Source organism: Chinchilla lanigera, unplaced genomic scaffold, assembly GCF_000276665.1.
Source record: "Chinchilla lanigera isolate Chin_1 unplaced genomic scaffold, ChiLan1.0 scaffold00003, whole genome shotgun sequence".
Lineage (NCBI taxonomy): Eukaryota > Metazoa > Chordata > Mammalia > Rodentia > Chinchillidae > Chinchilla > Chinchilla lanigera.
Genome location: NW_004955404.1, coordinates 11,814,249 through 11,837,899, shown reverse-complemented (window position 1 = coordinate 11,837,899; position 23,651 = coordinate 11,814,249). Strand labels below are relative to the sequence as shown.

Genomic DNA, 23,651 nt, shown 5'->3' with positions numbered 1-23,651 from the left:
TGGATCCAATTGTTTATTTATACCAAGAGACAGGATGGATTTTCGGTTGTTGTTGGCCTTGTACCCTGTGACCTTGATTTGGGTAAAGCACTGAATACTTTTTATGTAGACAGCTGTCACATGCGAGTAGGCACAGCTTTATTTCTTCCTTTCCAGTCTACATGATTTTGTGTCTTTCTGTTGCTTCAGTGCTCTCGCATGCAGAAAAATGTGCAACAGAAATGGGGAGAGTACTATGTCCTTGTTCCCGATCTTAGGCGTCAGCATTTAGGCTTTCGCTGGGGAAGTTTTCCGTAGGTGTCCTTCTTAAGGGAAAAGAAGCTCTTTTCTACACCTAATTAGCTTAGAGGTTTCATCATAAATGGATGCTGAATGCTTTTTCTGCATCAGTTGATAAGGTATGTGTATTTTCCTCTTTATTTAGATGATGGATTATATGAATTAATTTTTTTAAAAAAAGTATTGCACCAGCCTTACATTCTTAGGGTAGACCCCATACTCTTTGTTTATAGCCTTGTTTCAGCTGGATTTACTACGGGCACACATCACTTCTATCAGAAAGTAATATAATTTGAATTTTAAAGAAATATTCATACCTGATTCCATTTTCTCCTTTGTCTGGCTTCTTGTTAAGCCCATCCTTTACCTGAGGAGAGCAAATGGTACCATAAAAGCATTTTTGATATCTAATTCCTTAAGATAAATTCACACTAACATTTCAGCCTTTGAGGAGAGTGATTTCAAACCTTATCCTAGTAGCTGAGAGCATAATTTTATTACATTTGAAGAATTCTATTTTTTTCAGGCTGACAGGAGCCTCTTCTATTTTTGATCCTTGACTTCCAGTGGTTCCAAAGAATACCACTTTCCAAGAATTTAGAACAAAGTTACTCAATAGCTCTCTAATTAAGCAAATGACTGAGATTAATTGCATAATAAACTGCACACACACCATCCCCCATTCAGTTCTTTTAAAAACTTGATTAATATTTAACTCTTCCCATGTACCAGTCAAATTTTTATTAGAAGTCAAATGACTGGTGTTTCTGAAAAAGGAAGAAGTTGAAAATTATCTGATATAATACCACACAGAAGTAAAACAAAGTCACACCAATAAAAGTCATGTCTCCAGCTTCACACATTGCAGTCAGTGGTAGATGTCAGCTACTCACCACGTGGTAGTTACCAAGGGCCCACACCAGGAGGGTGTGGCGATGGCCCTGCTCAAAGTTGTGGGCTACTGCAGTGACTGGTGATCCGGGGGAAGACATGTTGATGCTTGTCAGTTGGTCTATATCAAAAGTCATATATGTATCTGTCTGTCAATGGGTGGAAAGGGATCGCAGTGAATGCCAGAGTCTTGTTTTGCACAATCAGCACTGCAGTGGCACATTTCTCGGCATTCAACTTTCCAAGCTCCTGTTCTTACCCATAAGAAATGCCTTGTGGAGAGCTGGCATGTGCTGCTTCAGCCTCACGGATTCTGTCATGAAGCTTTTTAGCATGACCACAGGAATTCTACTTTGCATCAAGCATCTTATTTTGTTTTGTTTCATGAAAATAAATGCCACGGAAATTATCTCAGGCACTGGGCAAAGAACAGCAGCAGAGGAAGAGCAACAGCGCCAGTGGAGTCAGTACTGGGCTGCCCCATGCATCAAGAATCAGTCATGTTTAAGTCTTACTAGACTCACACAGTGAGTTCAGGACCAGCCTGAACTACATAAAAAGACATTGTCTCAAAAAACGACAAGAATAAAAAGTGATTCTAGCTGCCCAACAGGTGATGACCAATGATGTTCCCTATCTTTTATGCGCTTATTCACCATGTGTACATTCTACGTTGCTAGCTTGGCAAGGTCAAAGGCAATGGTGCCATGCACAGCTGATAGGAATGAGAGTAGTTACACCATCATCGCCAGGGTCAGGACCCAGCTCCCAGGACGTTCAAAGCTTCCTGGGGATCCCAATACGAACTCAAAGTTGGGACAGCACAACTATCCAGAGCGAGGTTTCCTAACCTTGGTGCTGTTGACATGAGGCCAGGAAATTCTTTGTCATTGAAAGCTGAAAGTCAGCATCTTTGCTTCTACATATAAGGAGCCATTAGCATACTTCTAGTCTCAGTGACCAAAGATACCTCCAGAGAGTGCCAGATGTTCCCCAAGGAATACAATCATCCAGGTTTGAACCACTGCCCTTCTCTGCTGCTTGAAGCATAGTTTTTGACAGTAGCAGCAGATGGGAGCCCGTGGAAGTGCATTTCTGATCTGCTGGTAAAGAATCTGCATCCTGGTGGTGCATGCCTATAATTCTAGCACTCAGGAGGCTGAAGCAGGAGGATCACCTCAAATTTGAGGCCTGCCTGCTACATGGTGAGTTCAAGGCCAGCCTGAACTACACAGTGAAACCTCATCTCTAAAAACCAAAACCAAGCAAACCAAACCAAACAAAACTGAACCTGCACGCTCACAAGCTGAGAGGTGGTCCATACACAGACTCAGGTCAGGAGCACAGTGATCTAGAGCACAGCCAGCGAGAGATCAAGAGAGTAAGGCACTGTGCTTCTGGGCAGATTTATACAAGGACTGAGAAAAACTCCTCCTCCAAATCCTATCATAACTTGGGACAGAAGATGGCAAAGAAAGTTGCATTTCCCTGTGCTTACTTGAGACATCTGGCCGACGGTCACCGTCTCTCCCGGAAAAGAAACAGCGATGTTATCATTTCCGACATTCAGTACTTTAATTTGGACCTGGTGTGCTTTGGGGAAGACTGGAAGAGTTTTCTGTGCAAAACAAGAAAAAATTGACAGTGAGTTCTTTTCATGCGGTGCAGAAGGTCATTTTGCTTTCAGTTTTGACACCCTGTTCTCCCTGGCCGTCCAAAGCTGCACTGGCAGGGACAAGCACACCCCCTGCCATGCCTGTGGGTCCCTCACCTCACCTCATGGCAAGCAGAGAAAAGGGTGCTCGTTGATTTGGATTGTGGAAGGCATCGGAAAGAGGCTGCTGGCGGCCTTACCCGGCACCTCCTGCTCAGAGGGCCCGGGCGTGAAGCCTGTGTCCGAAGGGTTGGAGTAGCCACAGCCTGAATGAGCCCCTCACCTGGCAGGACGTGTGAATCTGACACCTGCACCCTCCCTGTCCTCTGAGCCCCATCCTCAGCCCCGAATGGAGGATGTGCTGACCATTCTCACAAATGCTTTCAGCCTTGGCCCTCCAGGCCTGGTCTTAGGACCTCTTGTCTGTCTGTCTATCTGTCTGTCTGTCTGTTTCTTTTCTACAATGGTCTCTCTCAAATCTAGTGCCACCAAAGCAATCCATTTCCACTTTAGCCCACAATTCATTTCCCATAGAGCCAGCCATCAGCAAGAGCGTGAGCACACCTATGCTCAGAGCAGGCTGTGCCCAGTAGCTAAGAGGTGGAACGAATCCAAGTGCACCGATGAGGATATAAAGAAAATGAGACATGTCCACAACGTGGACTATTATTCAGCCTTTAAAAAGGAAGGGGATCCTGCTACATGCCACAGTGTGGGTGAACCTGGAGGACACTGAGCCAAGTATGAAAGGACAAACACTCCATGATCCTGCCTATCTGCAGTGCCCAGAGCGATCAGATCCATACATACAGAAAGCAGAATGGTGGATGCCAGAGTCCGGGGGGATGAAGGGAGGGAGAGTTATTCAACGAGTACAGAGGTTTAGTTTGGGAAGATGAAAAAGGGTGTTGGTGAGGGGCACACAGCAATATGAATGCATGTAATGCCACTTAAAAATGGGCGAGACACTATACTTCATGTTATATTTACCATAGTTTAACATTAAATTTCCTTTCTAATTTTAAAGAACTTGAAAGAGAAGGTTGGAAACAGAGAGACAGAGAGAGAGAGGGAGAGAGAGGCCCTCTCACCTCATGTTTCACATACCACACACCTACTTCTAGGACTAAGGCCTAATCTCACGCTAATAATGTTAGATTACTGTGGGCCGAACGTGGGTTAGTTTAGGAACAAACCATTATTAGAGACGTTAGCATCCAGAAATGTGTATTTCCATCAAAAAGACTATGTGCATACTTGGAAGTGTTGCTTGTTTGTGAACGATGAGCCTAACCAGATCTCCTACAAGTTTACAGGACAAAAGGACCATAAGTTTCTTCTTTTAGCAGAGCACACCACTCAACCCTTCCCCAGCTGTGCCTTCGCAGTGTGAGAACCCAGTGTTCCCCGAGGGAGAGGGACTATTCTGACCCTTGCCTCACACCGTTCCGTAGCTCCACGGCCTAGAATTGTGTATGGGAGACCCTGGTGTCCCCAAGTTCTCTTGTTCCGGAGAGAGATGCTGTGTGCTCCCCTAAAGTCAGTAGGAAAGGGGTTTGGAGGCTCGAGGGAAGACTCACATCAATTTCCACCTGCACAACTGCAGCCACCACAAAGGCCATGGAAGCCAGGAACATTCCAACTGTCATCTTCTTCAGGGAGCTGGTGGATACCAGAAGAAAGGGAACTCAGCCAGCCTCTTGCAGCGATGCTAAGGGTAAGCTTCAAAGGACGCCCTCCCCCGTTCCCTACAGCACAACCAACTTCCCCACAAAGATGCAGGCACCGGGAAATAACTCTTACTCCAGTATTTGTGACCAGCGTTAAGGTGAGCAGATAGAATACAGCTTCTCATCTGCATTTTTATGTTTCCTTTCTAGAAATGATAGTTGAGGTAATGCTCAGGATTGCAGCTCACATTTCTATCATTTACATGGTATGATTAAAAAATATGGTGAATGCTTAAATTTTTTTAATAGAAATATTTCTTGCAGTAAAAGACATTACCATTAATGCCCCCCCCCCCAAAAATCCTCCCCCTCGCTTTGAACACACTTATCCCTTCCTTCTTGTTACTTTCTGAAGCAGTTCTGGAAGGCTTCTTTCCTGAGTGTCTTGTGTTGTCACGGCGGCCTTGATGACTTGATTTGAAATGCTTACCTTTCCTGGTCTCTTTGACTTTGGGGAAGAGCCACAGACCACGGAGTGCCAGCTCCGGTGACTCAGGTATGATGAGGGCACACTGGCATGCTTTTATGAGCCTGTCTTTCCACTGGATGGCACTCAGCAGTGGCAGTCACTGAATTTTTTTTATCATATCTCTGAGACACCCAAAAGAGTCTTCTAAAGCTGGTTCAGAAAGTGGCAAGAACAATGGCATGAGTGTGCTCAGAGTGAGGGGGAGTGTTTTGAGGGGTGATTAGCAGCCAGGGGTCTTTTACTATAATAAACATTTAAAAAATGTAAACATTCATTGTCTACGGTGACCATATTTACAGAAGACATTCTTAATTAAAGGCTTTTTCAGGCACAACTCAGAGGATTTTTATTGCTTTTAAAAATCTTTTCATTCATTTTATTTTAGTTTTTGCAGTACTAGGGATTGAACCCAGGGCCTCCCTAGGTATCTCTCACCATCTTTTGAGACAAGGTCTCACTAAACTTCTAAGTTGCCCAGGCTGGGCTCAAACTTGCTATCCTCCTGCCTCGGCCTCCCACAGTGCTGAGATTAGAGGTGTGCATCACCATGCCTGCCTAGAACTTTTATTTTAAAAGACATTTTCAGAAACATCAACATAAAAACATCATAATTCATTTCTTTTCTGGTGCCAAGAATTGAACTCAGGACCTCACGCTTGCCAGGCAGGCACTGCACCACTGAACTAAATCCCCAGCCCCATAATTCATTTCTTTAAAAACCCCACCAACTGGGGGAAAGCGGCCATGCCAGAGGCAGAGGGGTGTGGTTCCTCGGCAAAGCCTTGGGCCAGTGGCGTGGGTACCAGCCCCAACCAACCAGGAACCTACGTGAAATTTAAACCGCATTTGGCAATCAGCGGATAGATCACAGCTTCGAAGATAGGGACCATGATAACAATCAGGATGGCGTTCACAGTCTGCAGGGGAAGCAGAGAGGATGTTAGCGCCGTCACAAGGACCACTCCGGGCTCCAGATGAAACGGCAGTTTCCGCCTACCTGCATCTGATCCGGCTGGATTTCAATAGCTCCCTGCAAAGGAGAGGGGGAAATCTCACTGAGAAATGCCATGCAGGGAAGGAGAAAGAGGACAAAGGGACCAAAACAAAGGAGCAGGGACCAGGGAAGGTAAAACACGAGACCCCAAACTTACAATTTTCCCGTTCATGGTTGTTGCTTGCAGTGTCCACCTAGAGCCCTTAAAAATAAACACGTTTTTGCATCAGTTGGCAACAGGCTTTTTAAAAGTTCCTCAGTCTTTTCAAACTCGGCAAGGAGGTGTGAAACGTTGTGGGGTTTAAAGTCTTAACCATCAGGTTGGTTTCCAGGCTCCACGAGAACTCAGGCAGAAAGTCCGAAGCTGCATTTCTGCGACGCCGGCTGCTCCCTGCGCAGAACTGCAGCCCTGGTGCAGGTGAAGCTGCCCGAGAGCTAGGCAGGCTCCCCAGAGCGCGGCGGAAACCTGCTGCCACGCCCACAGTGAGAACAGCTCCAAACGCTCTGCAAAGGCTGCGCTCACGAGCATCACAGTTCCCAGAGCACCCTGCTTGCTGAGGGCCACGACGACTGTCTAGACAGCCCAAAGCGGATCTCCTCAAGGCAGGCTGAACTGAAATCTGGGCAGCCCAGTTACAGTTAACCTGTCCTACAGCTGGCAGTGATCCCATAACCAGCATGGTAAAACGATCTCTTAGAAGGTAGATTTTTCCTTGTAGAGATAAACACTTCTCCTTTATAGATAAGCGGCTCCTGAAAACGTCCTCCTGCTGAGTGCATAACCAACCCCTCCCGTCCTCGCCCCGGAAGGGACAGACCATGCAGACACCGGCCCCAGGAGGCCAGAGCCCTTCCTTCCCACGAGGAAGGCAGGCAGGGCCGCAACGGCCGGCGGAGAGAGCACAGATGTGCTCTCTAGTACACAGATGTGTACTGTCTGCTTGTGTTCCTCGCCTCTGCTCCCAGGTACTAACGACCCTTGCACATCTGGACACAGCCAGATGGTGATGGAGGCCCAGGAGGCCCCACCCTCTCCTTGGAGCCGGCCCTGAATAAAGCCTTTTCTTTCCATTAAAATAAATGCTTGCTTTGATTTGCTCAGCAGAGCAAAGAGACCTGAGTGTGTGGGTAGAAGTGGTGGTAACACTCCGCTAATAGTGATTTCCATGGAAGACTAAACTCAGAAACGCTTTCCTGTGAACCCATCGCCTCCACCAGGAGGGCTTCATAGCAAGAAGCGCTCTGCTTTGTGTTCTTCACATGTACGGGTCCCTGAGCTTACACAGCTGCAGTCTGAGCCTCACACTGTGAGCTGGGTTACCACGGCCTTTGCAGAAGGGCTAGGAGTGCTTACCCAGAGTCACCCAGCAGTAGGCTAGGAGTATTTCACTCCAGCATGCGTGTGATTCCAGCGGGCTCCTATCTGACATACAGGGCTGCTTCCCTGCCCTTTAGAGGCTGGCCCGCATCTCATGCTTACAAGCAAGGAGATTAATGTATACGCTCAGTCTTTCCCCAAGGGATGATTTACACTTACGGTAGCCTTCCTGTACCATAAAAACACATGTGCTCATAGGTTTTTTTTTTTTAACTTTAGTTTCTAAAAGAAACTATCCTGTTTTCTTCAACTCCTGAGCACTGTGCATTGAGTTGCCTGGCACTATTGTGCAAGATTCCAATGTGTCAAAAAAAAAAAAAGTACAACCAGGTGTGGTGGTGCACACCTGTAATCCCAGCACTCGGGAGGCTGAGGCAGGAGGATCGTTGCAAGTTCGAGACCAGCCTGGGCTACAAAGTGAGCTCAAGGCCAGCCTGAGCCACATTGCGAGACCCTGTCTCAACAAGACACACACACACAGATTCCAGTGTGTGCCTTACAGCTGGGGTAGGAAGAGCAGAGCGACGTCACCCTCCTGGGCTGGGTCCCCACTTGGGGGGACCACTTCTGTGCGGTGCTTCCCATCCCTGACGGTACTTCTAGCCCAAGCATTCCACTTTAGAGAGGAAGACATCAAGACCTCTTGGTTTCAGCACTGAGGATCCCAGCAAAGCCAGGACATCTTTCCAGTGCTGGCTTGGTAGGAAACAATTTTGACTGGCAGGAGTCCTGGGTGCCCTGACAAAATCTCGCACAAGGCTGCCTTATTGACCATGTTTGCCTCATTTGCCTCGCTGTTTGCAACAGTGAACAGAAGCTTCAAGAATTCCTTTTTTTTCTATAGATAAACTCAGTGTGATATAACAATTAAATAAGTGAAGTCCAAAAGAGGAACTGGAGGGAACATTTTTAGGAGCTAACCACGAAGTATGGCTCTGTACACGGCAGGACCCAGAGTATGTCTGCTAAACACAGAAACATTACCTGCTGGTCAAACAAGGCCCAGAACATGGGGAGTGGAATATACAGGAACATCACCCGCATAACCATCTTGACTTGACAGATAAGCCGCTCCTGGAGGGAGGAGAAATGAAGCAAGGGCTGTGTCGCTCACGGCGCCCAGGCACTGTTCATTTCAGTGTCAGACATTTGTGTCTAGAGACTAGCTGGGAGGTGAGTTATTGTCCCAAAGAGCACCACTACTGAAGATATGAGTGAAAACATTTGGTGAATTCTACTAACTATAAATCCCATCAGCACCCCTTACCTCTCCTATAGTCAAATAAAGTTACGTTAATCATAATTACAAGGGGCTGGGGATTTAGCTCAGCGGCAAAAGCGCCTGCCTGGCAAGCGCAAGGTCGTGAGTTCGGCTCCCGGTACCGGAGAAAAACAAAAACAACAACAACAAAAAAATCATAATTACATATAATTAATGGCAGTTATACAAAGTGAAAAACTAAGAAAAGGTCATAGTGTTTTCTGATGAATCATATCCATTGTTTATCAAGTTCTCAACTTCAAAAAGGAAAATGTTAGGTACATATACCGTGTTCCCGTGAGGAACATAATCATTATGTACTGCAAACATGTTTTAAAAATAAAAATGGAAAAACCAAAACTCCTGCATAGTCTTATTTACTTTGCTAACAGAGTGAGGAGGGTCTCATTGACTGTCCCTGTAGACTTGTTTTTTGTTTGTTTGTTTGTTTGTTTGTTTTGGTTTTTCTCCTGTACCAGGAACCAAACTCATGACCTTGCACTTGCCAGGCAGGCGCTTTTGCCGCTGAGCTAAATCCCCAGCCCCTGTCCCTGTAGACTTAACACACTCTGCTGGGACTTCGGAAGTCGCTCTCTGGAAGGCCTGGGAGCACTGTGGGAAGAACGGTTACGTACATCGTATTTCTCTCTAGCCCAGTCCAGCCAGTGCTTCCTCATGGGAAATTCCTTACTCCGATGCCTGAACCTGTTTTTGATGGCAAACTGAAAGAAAGAAAAGAAATAAAACTTCAAAAACAGAATTTCAACAACTTCATCAGGAAAACAAATTGCAATTACATACCCTTTAATGGAAAAATAAGTGCAAAAAGCAAAATATAAAATTGCATATTTGGTATAGTGAGCACGTTAAAAGGCACAGCTATACACTCGTCTCTAGTTCCTTCTAACTGAGATGTCTCAGTCGGGGTAAACAGAGTCACAGTGTCACACTCACCCTCCAGACCCTTTAGAGACGCGTGTCCAGTAGACACATAATGCAAGAAACATTTCCAATTTAAATTTTCTAGTAGCAAAAATAACAAACGAAAGGAAAGCAAGTAAAATTTATTTTAAATATATCTTATTTAACTCAGTAAACTCCAAATATTATTTTCATTTATAATCTATTAAATAATGAGACTCTTTATTTTCTTACAAATTTTCAAAATTCAGGGAGATATATCCACTTATGACATATCTCAGTTTGGTTGCTAACTTTTTTTTTTTTATCAGAAATATACGATCTGTCTTTAATTTCATAAAGTTTATATTTGAAAAACTGGATTTACAAACTAATGTTGTTCCAAACATATTTTAAAACTTTCTAGTAACTGTACTGAGCATTATTCAAAAAAAATTTAAGACTGAAAACCCATTCAGAAATACATTTTAAAGAAAATAAGAGTAAAGCACTTGTCTAGCATATATGTGTGAGGCCCTGGGTTGGATTTCATCCCGAGAAAAAGAGGAAGAGAGAGAGACAGAGAGAGACAGACAGAGAGAGAGAGAGAGAGAGAGAGAGAGAGAGAGAGAGAGAGAAAGAGGGACAGAAGAGTGGAACAAATATTTTAAAAAAATATTATGTTGACTTCTTATAATCTGGTCGATAAAATAACCAATGAGTTGAGCACATATTTCAGTTGAGGGTAGGAGTGATCAGACAAGCGTACCTGTCACAAAATGAGAGGCTGCTGAGATTCCTTGTTGGTGTGCTCACGAGAGATCGTCAGGAAATGCAGAGTGCATTTACAGTGACATAGCAGCGAGAGGAAGTGAAGGTGGTGGCAGCGGGGGACATGTGCCTGATTGAAAGGCAGTAACTCAAAGCTGTGGACTGACTGTAGCATGCTGGCCATACGGTCCTACAATATATATGTTCACTAAAAAAGTATGGAAAGGGAAAAACTGATTTTGTTGTCTAAAGATTCCTACTTTTAACATTTATTTCTCGCCTATAAATGCCCCTGCATGTACATATCTCATTAGATGTAGATGGAAGAAACAAAATTCTGCATGTTCTTATTATTACCACTTTCCTATTTTCAGCAATTGAGTGGACTTAAATTCTTGCTAATAAAAATATTGTAATGGTATTCTTATTTTTTTGTAGTACTGGGAATTAAGCCCTGGGACTTTTACTGAGCTACATACCCAGTCCTATTTATTTAATTTTATTTTGAACTGGGGAATTTGTTATTAAATCCACAGAAGAAACATTTTACAAGGAACTGGGGTCCCCAGGAAGTGGAAGTCAGGCCACCAGGGGCTGGGGATGGGTGACAGGATATAGATCAGAGCCCTTTTTACCTTTGACACAGGTTTTGCTAAATTGGCATGGCAGGATTCAAATTCGTGATCCTCTTGCCTCAGCATCTGAGGATCTGGGGTTACTGGTGTGTTCCACTGCAGCTAGCGCAATGATATTCTTTGCATGTGAATCTACGTTCACATTAAAAAATTATTTTCTTAGCCTGTTTCCTTCACATCGCATCCCTGACCCTCAGGGCTTCAGTACTCTTGATACACTGCCGAACGGAGGGTCCCATTTTGGCTTCTCTGAGAAACGTCAGGCATTGGCTGCCAATGTGACAGAGGAAGAGTCACTCTGACCACCGACCTTACTTCAGCTCAAAAGCCAGCCTACTCTTCCCTTCATGAGTTCTGTTTGTGTGCTCATTTTGGGAGTTTTATATGAAGTTTGTAATTAAAACTGATCAAAATAGTTAAGAACGCTAAAGAGGGAAAGTAAAGGTGTGATTGAATTTACTTGAAAGGAGGTACAAGGTTGCGGGGTGACTCAACTCCTCCAGAGAGGGTTACTGAGATACTTACACCGATGCACTTGGCCACTTTACTCATGATGTTGCCCTGCGGCTTGAACTTCTTGTACATTCCACTGCCGATGACAAATACAACTGCACGGGGCGAAAGAAGATGTGTTCATGTGGCACTTGCCAGAGCTACCTGCGGCCTGAGAGATGAGCTTTTATTTGAGTTATAAGCGTGTTTAGAAATAACTGGATTACTTATAGAATCGGTTTACCTGTCTACCTCACAGTTGGGAATGGTTTTTGGTTTTTTTTTTTGTTGTTTGTTTTTTATTTTTTTGAGATGGATCTCACTGTGTAGTTCAGGCTAGAGTTGAACTCACTATGTAGCCCAAACCAGTCTTAAACTTGTGGGGATCCTCCTGCCTCAGCCTCCAAGAGTTGGGATTACAGGTGTCTGCCACCACGCTCTGCTTGAGAATGTGCTTTTGAGCCTAATAGTCACACACTCTCTGAGTAATGTTATATCTGTGCTCGACCATATAAGCACTAAAGCCTACCACTGTCTATCAGTTTCCTGGAATGCGTACAATACAGCAATTTAAGCACAAGTTCTACTTAAAAGGAGGTAAAAGGAGTAGATGCTTACACATACAGGACTCACACATTTTTTTATAGACGGTAAGCACACCACTAATTTTCTGGCTACAGTGGCAGAAGTACTCTTCTTATCATTTTTCTTCTTAATATTCAAGCAAAAAGGACTTAATCTGTTGAAATTTTACTTATTCACAGGTGGTAGAATTTTCCCTGTGGTCACCGTACAGAATTAACTGCACCTGTAGCTCAATTTACAAAAATCGGAAGCACCTTTGGAATGAAGCTGCTCTTCCAGGGACCTTGTCAGCACAAGGCATATTGTGAGACTTGATTAGAAAAAAAGCATTTGGCAAGGGACTCTGGAAACACAGTCCCTATAATAGGATTTCTGATTTCTAATCCCACAATTCAAAAGTCACAAAACAAGAAAGGATCACTTCATTTCTACTTTGTTTCCTTCATTCTGAAGGCACACCTGTAATCCCAGCACTCTGGGAAGCTGAGGCAGGATGATCAAGCGTCCAAGCCCATCCTGGGCAACTTAGTGACTTGTGAGAACCTGTCTGAAAATACATGATAAAAAGGGCTGGAGATGTAGCTCAGTGTGACGCTCTGAGTTCAGTCCTCAGTATATATGTGGCCGACAAAGGAGACATTCATTTATTCTTGCCTGATGCAAGCTGTCCTCAAGGCAGAAACGCACATTCGTGGTGAAGAAGGCGAACACACTAAGTCCACATTTTCTTTTGCCAACTAATATTTTAATTTTTACACATTCTTTTTGCAGTACTGGGGATTGAATCCAGGGACTGCACCATGCAAGGCAAGTGCTCTACCACTGAGCTACACCGTCAGTCCTTTAAAAATTTTTTAGGGGCTGGGGATATAGCTCAGCAGCACAAGTGTCTGCCTGGTAAGTGCAAGGTCCTGAGTTTGATTCCTGGTACCAAAAAAAGTTTTTTTAAAATATTATTTTGAGCCATGGTCTCACTAGGTTTTTGAGTTCCTTGAACTTGCAGTCTTCCTGCTGCAGCTCCCAAGTAGCTGGGATAACAGGTGTGTGCCACCAGGCCTGGGCAGTCTTTCAGCTTTTGATAAACTGAAGCCTAATTCATACTTAGGAATTCCTAGAGGTGGTGTTGATGTATAGGATTTTGTCTGTTCTCAATTCTCCCATAAAAAGAATTTTGAGAATGACACGCAGACTAAATGAGAATTTACCGAAAGTGCACACTACAGTGTCTGGTATAAACAAGACCTTTTAAAATGCTGTCTACCATCCAGAATTAAAGAGAAGAACCACACGAGCCTTTTAGCTGAGTGTGGCAGTATCTGAAGAAATATGGAAGGAAAGGGACATACTGAAAAGGGGAGAATGCTGTGCTCTCCCATGAATGTGAGAACAAAGCAAAACTGCTACAACACGAGCAAGAGACAAAACTGGGCCTGTCTGGTCCTAGTAAGACCTGAAAACAAGAACTGGGGAGAGTAATGCCCGAGTGACAGCTCTGTCACCAGTGGGAGAAGAGGCTGCGAAGACATGAGGGGGCCGCCAGGCTGGGTCCTTGTGCTGCCATCGTCCAAGCCAAACTGCCTCATGTAGGAACCTTCACCTTTCCTCGAAGGCCTACACCAAGAACGTGCAAATGAATGTGTCTAACATGCACCTGTGCACCTTCCAGAGGGAAGGAATTCTAGTAGCGTCATTTGGGGATGACCGATTGTGGAAACTTAATATGCACTGGGAGTATTTCAGTGGCAGCTGAGCCAGGTTGCCATTATTAAAAATAAGATCTAGGGAAGAAATGTTGCTAAGAACAAAAGCTTCCAGCCACAGGTTCAGCTGGCCAAGTAGATTCTACCACCTGCACCTTCATCTGCCTAAAATTGTACAGTACCTGACCTTTAAATGTCCAACTCAGCTCATTCCTTTTCTTGTAAGTCCTTACTTTCTTCTCTCTGGGAGACAGCATGGTTAATACCCAATTCTTCACTCTATTGTTTTGTTACAACTTGTTATGTAGACTTTAAAAACTTAGTCAACATAGTTAATGTAGGATCTGACCTGGTCACAGCCTTGTATTAATCCAAGCAATTTCTACTTACTTAGGGATACAGCCATGAGAGCAGCAGGAACCCCAAATGCCAGTGGGTAACAAGCTTGTTGACTGTGAATTCCGCATTGTTGAACTAGGGAGAAATGACAAGATTCATGTTCACTATGGTATTGGTAATGCCCTGGTAATTACATGTTGTTTTCCTTAATGTTCATCACCTCTCAATTTGTCTAACTGATGTCACTGCCCACTGAGCAAAACAGCATTATGGTAGAAAGAGCAGGAGACGGAGACCAGTTCTAATCTTAACTTCTACATAGCCGTGCAGGTAGGCCCTGTTCTGTGGATTTCCTAAATGGAGGAGATAAACATAACCGAGATGCAACAATCTGAGTACCTATATGGAGCTCAGTAAATAAAAGCAAAAGTGTGCTGGAAGATCAATATCCACATTCCGGTATCCATGATAATCACGTAATAATTAGGAGTTTGGGCAGAGGTTGACAACTCTTCTCTATGAAAGGTCAGACATAAAACATTTTAGGCTTTGGGGCCAATTTGGTCTCAATAATAAACGCTCAATTCTGCCTTTGTAGGGGGAGCAGCCAGAAACAATAACTAGATCAATGGTCTTGCTCAGTTTTCTGGATTTGGCCTGTATGGCCATAGTTTGGCAACCTCCAAGGGTTATTTTAGCTTTGAAATCCTAGCACTAGTAGGAAAACCATAAGGCTTTGTGAGGGCAACAGAGATTACTGGAAACCCTTTCAGTAGGATGCTGGAGCCTCCAGGAACGATCCGATCCTACAGGGATTTTGTCTTGTCTTTGATGGCTATTTCACATTTCTGTAGAGGCAGAAGGTAACCAGTGGGAAAACGGTAGTCATGCAAAGGTTTCCTGTTGACAGATAGGCAAATGATTCCTAAAAATAGTTCCTCCTATAAAGCATTAAGATCTCTGTTGGAAAAATCCTTATCTGAACTGATTGTAACAACTTTCTAGTTCTCATGAATTAGTTAGTTGGAGTGGGAGTTAAGCGTTTGTCATTTTCAAGCTACTAGTCTTTGTAGAAATGTATGAATTCCTATAAAATATTTTATTGCATGATTTCACTTGATCCCAGTGTGGATACCATGCTTTTGTTAAGTTATTACAAAAATGCCAGGCATTCCCTTCCTTACACTGTATTTCTCTGAAAATAAGATCTAACCAGAAAATAAGCCCTGGCATGACTTTCCAGGATGCCTGCAGTATAAGCCCTTCCTCCATAATAAGCCTCAATTATGATCGTCAGCCAGACAGACACATTCAGTATGTCGGCTGCAACATAGGACAGATGTGTTGAATTATAAAGTAGTATTAATATATAATTTAATGTAAATATTATCAACATTGATACTTAAATGATACTCTAAATTATAATTAAGTATAGTATTTGTAAATACTCAAGTAGGCACCTTGGATGAGAGGTACACGCCTGTATAAACAGAGGAATTTGAAATGTACTGCTGAATGACCAGTCCGAACATCGACACACCACACAAATGATGCGTGCCCTTGATTATGAACAGATGTAGTTGTGTCTAATATGAATCCTCATAATTCAGTATGTCGTCTGTTGTAATAGATGTACTTTATGTGCTTGTGTAAAGTGAAGATATGTTTTCTGAATTTAGGTGCTACAATTTTTTGTTTCTTTGTGTGGACCATCTTTTCTTTGGTCATTTTGAGACAGGGTTTCACTATGTAGTTTAGGCTGGTCTTGAACTCACCTTGTAGTGCAGGCTGGCCTCAAACTTGCAGTGATCCTGCCTCAGCCTCCTGAGTGCTGGGATTACAGGCATGCACCACCATGCCTTGCTGGACCATCATTCTTTTTTTTGTTTTTGTTTTTGTTTTTTTCCAGTACCGGGAATCAAACTCACGACCTTGTGCTTGCCAGGCAGGCACTGTGCCGCTGAGCTAAATCCCCAGGCCCCTGGACCATCATTCTTAACTGTCATCATTTTTGTTGCCACTCCTGTCTTTTAACAGTTTTCAATTAACACTTGATTTAACAAAAACTTTGTGAAGCCCAGCCAGCACGACATGGGCGAAGAACTCATGGGATAACATCACTGACAGCCGTGTTGCCAATGCACTGTGAGCAGGCTACATGGACCAGAAGTGCTCATTTAAGGAGAGTTCTACTGCTGGACATGAGAGATTGGGGCCAATGGTTCTACAGGGAATAGAGTTGCAAAAAATTCAGGCCAGAATTTGGGGTCTGGAGAATTATGACAATGTTTGAGATGAAGATGAATGACTCTATTGGATTAATGTACATTTTTGTACATGACTAAATGGAGATTATTGTACATGTAAAAAAAAGATATCCCTTGAAAATAAGCCCAACTGCATCTTTTGGAGCAAAAATTAATATAAGAACCAGTCTTATTTTCAGGGAAATATGGTAGAAATTCACAAACACTCAATGGGGGGGAGGTGAACAGCTCAAAGATCTGAGTGTTATTGACAGTTGTCTATATTTACTGTCTCATTCTTTGCTCTCGGTAGTTCCTTCAGAAATACTGGAGATGTGAGAAAAGCAAAGGACAAAACCTTGCCCACTAACCTCTTCTGGCCACTCAACTGTCAGTGGGGAGCAGAGCTTAAAGGCTGAAATGTCGATCATAGCACACGAGGCCTTGTTCCCAAACAACCTTCTCGATTCTTATTTCTCACGCTGAACAAGGATTCTGCGCTAATGAAAAACTAGAGAGACTGGTGTCTGTGCTAGGGATGATTTAAACTCCCCAGGGGTGAATGGAACCAGGGATTCAAGAAAGATCTGAAGGGGAGGTAAAAGCTGGAAGCAAAGCAGCTCATATGCTGGCTGTTGATGTTCACCCCAGCACAGGACAGCTGAACTCTAAGGGCGGGGACAAACCAAAGCCACAAGACGGTGACTTGGCCTCTGTACCTGACCACCTTCTCTACAACTCAAAAAGAGAAAGCATGAGTCCCTTTCAGATATTCCTTACCTCTGAGGATGGGAGTGATGATGGTAGAGAGCAAACTTCCAGCGTTAATGGCCAAGTAAAAGATGGAAAAAAATCTGTTTCTTTGCTTTTCCTGTGACAGAAAGGAGAAAGTTAGAGTTCAGTGACCTGGGCTACCTGTCGTCCAAGCAGGTGACACTGACACCCGACTTGGCTTTGGTCAGGGTCTCACTTTCAAGCGCCCTCCAACAGAATGGAGAACAGACTCAGTGTCTGTGGAGTCTGATTCCTGGAGGTGTTTCCTGCGGCGCAGTGTGCTTACCTGGCCCTCCTCAAACTGATCACCACCAAACGCAGACACACAGGGCTTGATTCCTCCCGTGCCAAGAGCGATCAGGACCAGGCCGATCATGGACAGCGCCCTGGGGAAGGGAGCAGGTTAGGGCCAAGGTGGCAGGTAGGTCCTTAGTCGTAGGAGCCTTTCTCTGATGTCCCTCAGAGGACAAGGGACAGCTATAACATGGGGAAGGGAGGCAGATGTGATGAGAAAATCATCACAGGACTGCAGCCTGAGAGCTTACTGGGAAGTTGAACTCATGGGGCTTAGAGGGCCTAGCCTTGTCTACTAATTTATCACCTAGAAATCTGAAAGCAATGGCTCGATATATGAACAAAGACTGGAATTCTTCTGTAGCCATATCAATTTCAGTAGCGGAATGTGTGAATGAACTGATAATTCAGGAGATGGGGCTGTAGCTCAGTGGTAGAGTACGCACTTAGCATGCACAAGGCCTAGGTTCAGTCTCACACACATGCGTGCGTGCATGCACACATACACACACACATGAAAAGTTAGTGACCAAATGTAAACTTGGTCATATGCAATCAAAATCGACTCCTGCAGTCATTAAATGTCCATGGAAAACATGACTTCATTGCAGAGTAGAATATCAGGTTATGCAGTATGTTCTTAATTTGTGTACAAAGTACAGATTGATTGGATTTTTTTTTGTACCAGGAATCGAACTCACAACCTCAGGCTTGCCAGGCAAGTGCTTATGCCACTAAGCTACATCCCCAGCCCAGAAGATTGAAAAGAAACAAAAGATTTACTAGTATGTCCAGATGATAGGACTGATGGTGATGTATCTTAATTTACTTTTGTATTTTCAGGTTATCTGTGCTTTATATCCTGAACTGAAAATAAAATCATAGCATTTATCAACTATCCTTTTGTAGTTTTAGTAAATTTACAGTTGAGTATTATAAATCTCAGGCCTTACAAATATCTGTTCTGTATATTTTTGATTGCTAATCTTGTTTAAAAATACTAAACCTGGCACAAGCCTGTAATTCCAGCACTCTGGGAGGCTGATGCAGGAGGACTGTAAATTTGAGTCCAGCCTGGGCAACTTAGTGAGACTCTGTCTCCAAATAAAAAACACAAGAGCTGGGGATGTAGCTCAGTGAGAAGGTCCTGGGTTCAACTGCCAGTACCAAAAAAAAAAATCAAAAATTTAAAAAGAAGCTATGAAACAGACACACTCAAGGCAGATATTGCACAGAAAGGACTCCTTAGGCATCATGCCTTCTAACCATCTTCCTGCCTTTACCGGCCTAAGCTCTTTCTCCTTGTATCTGAAGTGGTCACTCAACCATCTTAAAGTCAACAGAAACCTGGTGGGCTGAACGTTTGAGAATTCCAGGCATGGTCCCACACCAACCCCACGGAAGGAAGCATAGGCAGCCGGTATTTCTTGAGTGCCCACTGATTACCAGGGAGCCTTCCGGGTGTTCTGAATTTGCCCACTGCAGTCCCCACTAAGGCGGGACCACTCCAAGTAAAGAAACAGGCAGAGGGAGTAAGATTTGCCCACGATCACATGACTGCTAGAAGGTGCTGTGAGAATTTGAACATCACCCATCTCCAAGGTCATGGTCAGTTTGTTTGTTTATTTAGATTTTGAGACAGGGTCTCGCTAAATTACTCAGGCTGGGCTTGAACTTGCAATCCTCCCACCTCAGCCTCCCAGAGTGCTGCAATTACAAACATGTGTCTTTACAGTCAGCAAAGTCCATGTTCTTAAGCAGCCAATTTTCCCAAGGTCGTCCCTGAGGCTTAGACACTCATGTCTGAGCCATCCACTGTGCTCAGCGCTGTTCCCCTCACCAACTGTTCCCTTCACCAACACTCTTCCCTCTGGCATCAAGATAGGTGTCAGGGCCCTGGTCTGGACAGCCATCCAATCGACTCGTGGGCCAGAGAAGACATGGGCACTGTGGGTACAGACTCAAATTTCAAACATATTCCCAAGCCCATGGCATGGCTTGCTTAGGGATCATGGAGGTGAAGCACAAGAAGAGGAGACAAGATCAATCTTTACAACGAGGGTCTGAGGCCAGGCAGTGGGGAAGGAAAGGAACCCAGCGGAGGAGCACTTGTCTGTACCTGTCACCTTCAAGAGCCCCAAACAGATGGCTGGGCCAAAGGTTTATGACACCCAGTCCCTGGAACATGAGTAGATATGCGGTACCCGAGGAGATACCAAAGGTGTCAGGGTCTTGAGGAAACTTCATGGTGTTAAGGTCCAAGATCTACAGGAGCTACCGCCCCTACAGAAACCCAAGGAGGACATAGGTACCCTCTACTGAGCACACATCAGTGGAAGACCCAGCTCTGGCACCAAACAGCCTCCTCTACACTGCTGCTGAGCAAGGACACACCTCCCTCTGCTTATTGTGACGCTAGAGGAACAAGACGAGACACCACAGCGTCAGACAGACACCTCAGGGAACCAACTTACACGTGCATGGCCATGCTGTTGGGGGTTCCATCGTGGTTGTAGTCTGTGAGGTCATTAATTGAGCTTATTGAGATGACTCCTTGCCCGATGGTGTAGACGATGGAGAGCCATATAATTGTCCTGTGTTTGAAAGGGTGAAAGGAATCTTGGTTAACTCCCACAGCTGTCCACTTTCTATCCCTTGTCCTTCAAAACTTACAAGAGCCCAATCGTGAATGAACTCGTTTCCCAAGTGTGAGTAAAACTGGAAACTCTCAGAAAGGCATGACATACAGGGACGGAGCAACACTTTGGCCAGGGGATCAGGAGAAGCGGAAAGACTCTTCACCTTTCAAGTTGTTGAAAGACTCAATTTTTAAAAAATAAGTATAGATATTAGCGTTCATAGATTTAAACAGGGAGATACCGGTCCTGCAGCTGGTAACAATAGCTGGCCAGGAGCAACCATTGGTTATTTTTATAGGCTTCTTTGGAGACAGTGAAGACCTTTGCCCTGCAGATGTCGTGATTCCTGGGGCCTGGAAGAGGTTCTACCTTCCTCCCCCTAAGCAGCTCTCGGCAACCAGGATATGCAGAGGCTTTGTTTCCTGGCTTCATACATCAAGAACAGTAGGGTCCCTGCCAGTACTTCGAGACAAGATATGATGTTATGTAATTGCATTCATGTTGTCAGATGCCAGGCACTGGTAGGCCCTATGGGGTAGGACGCTGAACAGAAACAGACCCCAAATGCTCTCCTAAGAGTTTATGTCCCTCAGTTCTTCATTCCCCGATGCCACCATCCCAGACCTCAAAACGTACATTTGCATTTTGACTTGGTAATTTAATAAAAATTAATGGTAATTTTGACTTGGTAATAAAGTCCCCGCCACTCACTTGAACTTCCCCAGCCACGAGTCGGCAATAAGAGCCCCGAGGATCGGCGTCAGGTAGCACAGGGCGACGAAGGTGTGGTAGATGGCCGTGGACAGGTCGTCGTCCCAGCCAATGAAGTTTCGGAAGTACAGAACCAGCAGCGCTTCCGGCAGAGGGCAGGAGGAGGAGGAGGGGAGCAGAGTTAGGACAGGCTGCGGCCATCGGCGCCCTTCGCCCAAGAGGGACAAGCGGCTAATAGTTACCTCTCATTCCATAGTAGGAGAACCTCTCACAGAACTCATTGACCACGATGAAGAAGATGCTCAGGGGGTAACCAAAGCAAGTCTGGCAGAAAAAGAAACACAGGAGGCTGGGATCCGCTCCTCCCCAGCCCACTCGCAAGCTAGTGCCAGTGGTGTGAAAAGCAGCCAGGCGCATTGAGCAGCTTCCCAGCGACCCGCCAGAGGCAGAGTCTCAAGTTAAAATCTTTATTCCCTCATAGTACTCATTGGAGTGGAGACAGCAGTGAAATAAAGCAACTAGTTTTAGCATTAGACTGAGCAGGAAATACACAGAATTTCCTAAAGAGAGGCCATCCCACAGGGATAGACAGGATCAGTCCCTCACTGAGGCAAGACACACAGTATGTGTTCGCTAAGTGGACGAGGTGCAGCTGCGAGCACGCAAGAGCAGAACAGACCGTGCCTTTTACAAAATGGAGGTAAGTGCAGAAGGAGAAGAGACACTCACCCGTGACTTGGACATCCCTAAAAGAAAAGCAAGACGTGAATATTAGAGTCAGGTCATCACAACATTTTTCATGAATCTGAACTCAGGCCCCTGACTTGTGGCAGGAGAGGTGCTGTCAGACACAGCTGCAGCCCTCTCTGAGAGCCGGGCCCAAGACCCGCGCTGCTCATCTGCTTCGGGCCCTGGGGTCTGTGTTTCCTGGAATAAGTTCCCCAGGCAACTCTCATGTCAGTCAGAAACGAGAACTGTGCCCAGCAAATCATGCCCAGGCCATTTCCTCCTTAGCACATCTCGAAGACTGCCTCAGGATAAAACTTAAACATTTTAGTGAGTTCTTCACTGTCTCCCAGGTCACTGGGCGGTTAAATAATTGAGACACAAAATGCTCGTGGGTGCGTAACACAGGGAGGGTTTGGCCACCCTGTCTGGATACACAGCTGCCTTCCTTCCAGCACGCTCCCAGCGATATCCCAGTGTTCACTCGCTGAATGCGCCTGGCCTCGACAAAAGTCCTTAACACACTGGGCAGCAATACTGCAGCCACACTGCCCCCCAATTTTTACCACGCCTCTTCCTAACTCATGTGTTACTCTTTTCTTAAATTTTTATTTGTGCATGTTTGCAGTACCTAATGATTACCTTCGTCACGGGGAGTTGGTGCACGCACACACATCTTAATTCTTTTTCATCCCCTTCTCCTCCCATTCCTCCACCTCTTGGTCCCCTTCCTTTTGCAAAAGATCTCTCTCCCTGTTTCCTATTATCTGTCTTTGGCTTGGCTCTTTATCTACACTTTGGGTTTCTCACATGAGAAACCATGTGCTATTAAAGCTTGTGGGTCTTATTAATTTCACTTAACATCATGGTGTCAAGGTGCATCCTTCTTTATAGCAGACTGCTTTGTTATATATAAATACCACAGCTTCTTTACCTGTTCGTCTGTTGAGGGACACACAGGCTGCTTCCAGGAGTCAGCTATTATGAGCTGTGCTGCTATAAACATGGAAGTACAAGCTTCAACTTTGCCACTAATACTCTCCCTTGAACATCACAGAGGAAGAATGGGTACTTCATTCACATTCTTGCCTCCATCTCAGGCTGACCCTCAAGGGGAAGAATCATGTGCTGTCACACCAACCTCTCCTGTCTGAACCTCGCCAACAGTGCCTCCCACTAGTAGGGGCTCTTGCTAGAGGAATGAATCAGAAGAGCAAGAAGAAAAGATGAAAATACAAGTGCATGGGTACACCGAAGGCCGATGGACTCCACCACCTGCATCTGAGTAGCGCCCTGCAGTGCCACCATGTCTGAAGAAGTAGAAGACACTGCTCTTCTGTCCCCCGCCCCTGAATTTTGACACAAGGTAACAGTGGCCCTTGTTTCTAGTTTTTGCACCTCCTTGACCTGTTTCCTGCACCCACACTCTGCACCTGTGCTTATCACTGCCAGTCCCCTCTGTGCACCTTTCCATGGGGGATCCACTGCCACCTGCAGCCCGCCTCGAGCTCATCTTAGAGCTCACAATGCCAGGGCTCCCGGAGCCCTGCCTCTATGAGGCACTGGCGGTCCACGGTCCTGGGTCGCAAAGTCGGGTGTGCCTCAGAGTCACCAGGGAGCTGCGAGCATGGATTGCTGGCCCCCGCCCCAGTGCTGCTGACTCCGTAGGTCAGCGGCGGACGTTTGACTTTGCACTGCTGACAAGTGCCTGGTGTGGCTGCTGCTGGTCCGGGCAGCACGCTTTGAAAACCACTACACTGGAGAATTGGAGAATTGGCAAATAATCCTTAAATCCCTACAGCGACCCATGTGTCCTACATCACAGTGGAGCTGCCAATTCAGAAAGCAGCTCGACTGGAAACCAGTGCAGAACACCGGTATTGGAGAATACTGATTTTGGCCGTTTCTGATGATTTACATTTCTACGAATTCTAAGGTGAGGTCAGTGCTGCAGGCCTAGGGACCACACTTTGAGAAGCACATGCAGGCTGTGCTATCCCGCTCTGCAGCATTTCCCTGGCTCTGAGCACAGAAAGACCAGCGGCCTAGAGCAGAAAGCAAACACAGGGTCGCACACTGCTGCAGTCTCTGCCCTGGGTCCTGCCTCCATCCCTTACACCGTTCCCCACCCAGGGCCTTCCTCTCAGCTTGGCCACAGCTATTTTCACTATGTGTAAATGAAA

The 23,651-nt window shown here is 45.2% G+C and overlaps 1 protein-coding gene across 1 annotated transcript in view; it reads right to left on the bottom strand.

Annotated features, from left to right (window-relative positions):
* Positions 1-23,651, bottom strand: part of Slc15a1 (solute carrier family 15 (oligopeptide transporter), member 1) — a 57,485-nt gene that overhangs the window by 18,955 nt on the left and 14,879 nt on the right. The window contains exons 2-18 of the mRNA XM_005374072.2: positions 21,472-21,488; positions 20,985-21,066; positions 20,743-20,884; positions 19,867-19,986; positions 17,385-17,484; positions 17,105-17,195; positions 14,130-14,213; positions 11,488-11,570; positions 9,292-9,378; positions 8,380-8,469; positions 6,175-6,219; positions 6,021-6,053; positions 5,852-5,940; positions 4,405-4,486; positions 2,669-2,788; positions 1,173-1,319; positions 597-646 (exon numbers count right to left, since the gene is read on the bottom strand). Coding sequence (XP_005374129.1) covers positions 597-646; positions 1,173-1,319; positions 2,669-2,788; positions 4,405-4,486; positions 5,852-5,940; positions 6,021-6,053; positions 6,175-6,219; positions 8,380-8,469; positions 9,292-9,378; positions 11,488-11,570; positions 14,130-14,213; positions 17,105-17,195; positions 17,385-17,484; positions 19,867-19,986; positions 20,743-20,884; positions 20,985-21,066; positions 21,472-21,488 — 1,462 coding nt within the window. The remainder of the gene's footprint in view (positions 1-596; positions 647-1,172; positions 1,320-2,668; positions 2,789-4,404; positions 4,487-5,851; positions 5,941-6,020; positions 6,054-6,174; positions 6,220-8,379; positions 8,470-9,291; positions 9,379-11,487; positions 11,571-14,129; positions 14,214-17,104; positions 17,196-17,384; positions 17,485-19,866; positions 19,987-20,742; positions 20,885-20,984; positions 21,067-21,471; positions 21,489-23,651) is intronic.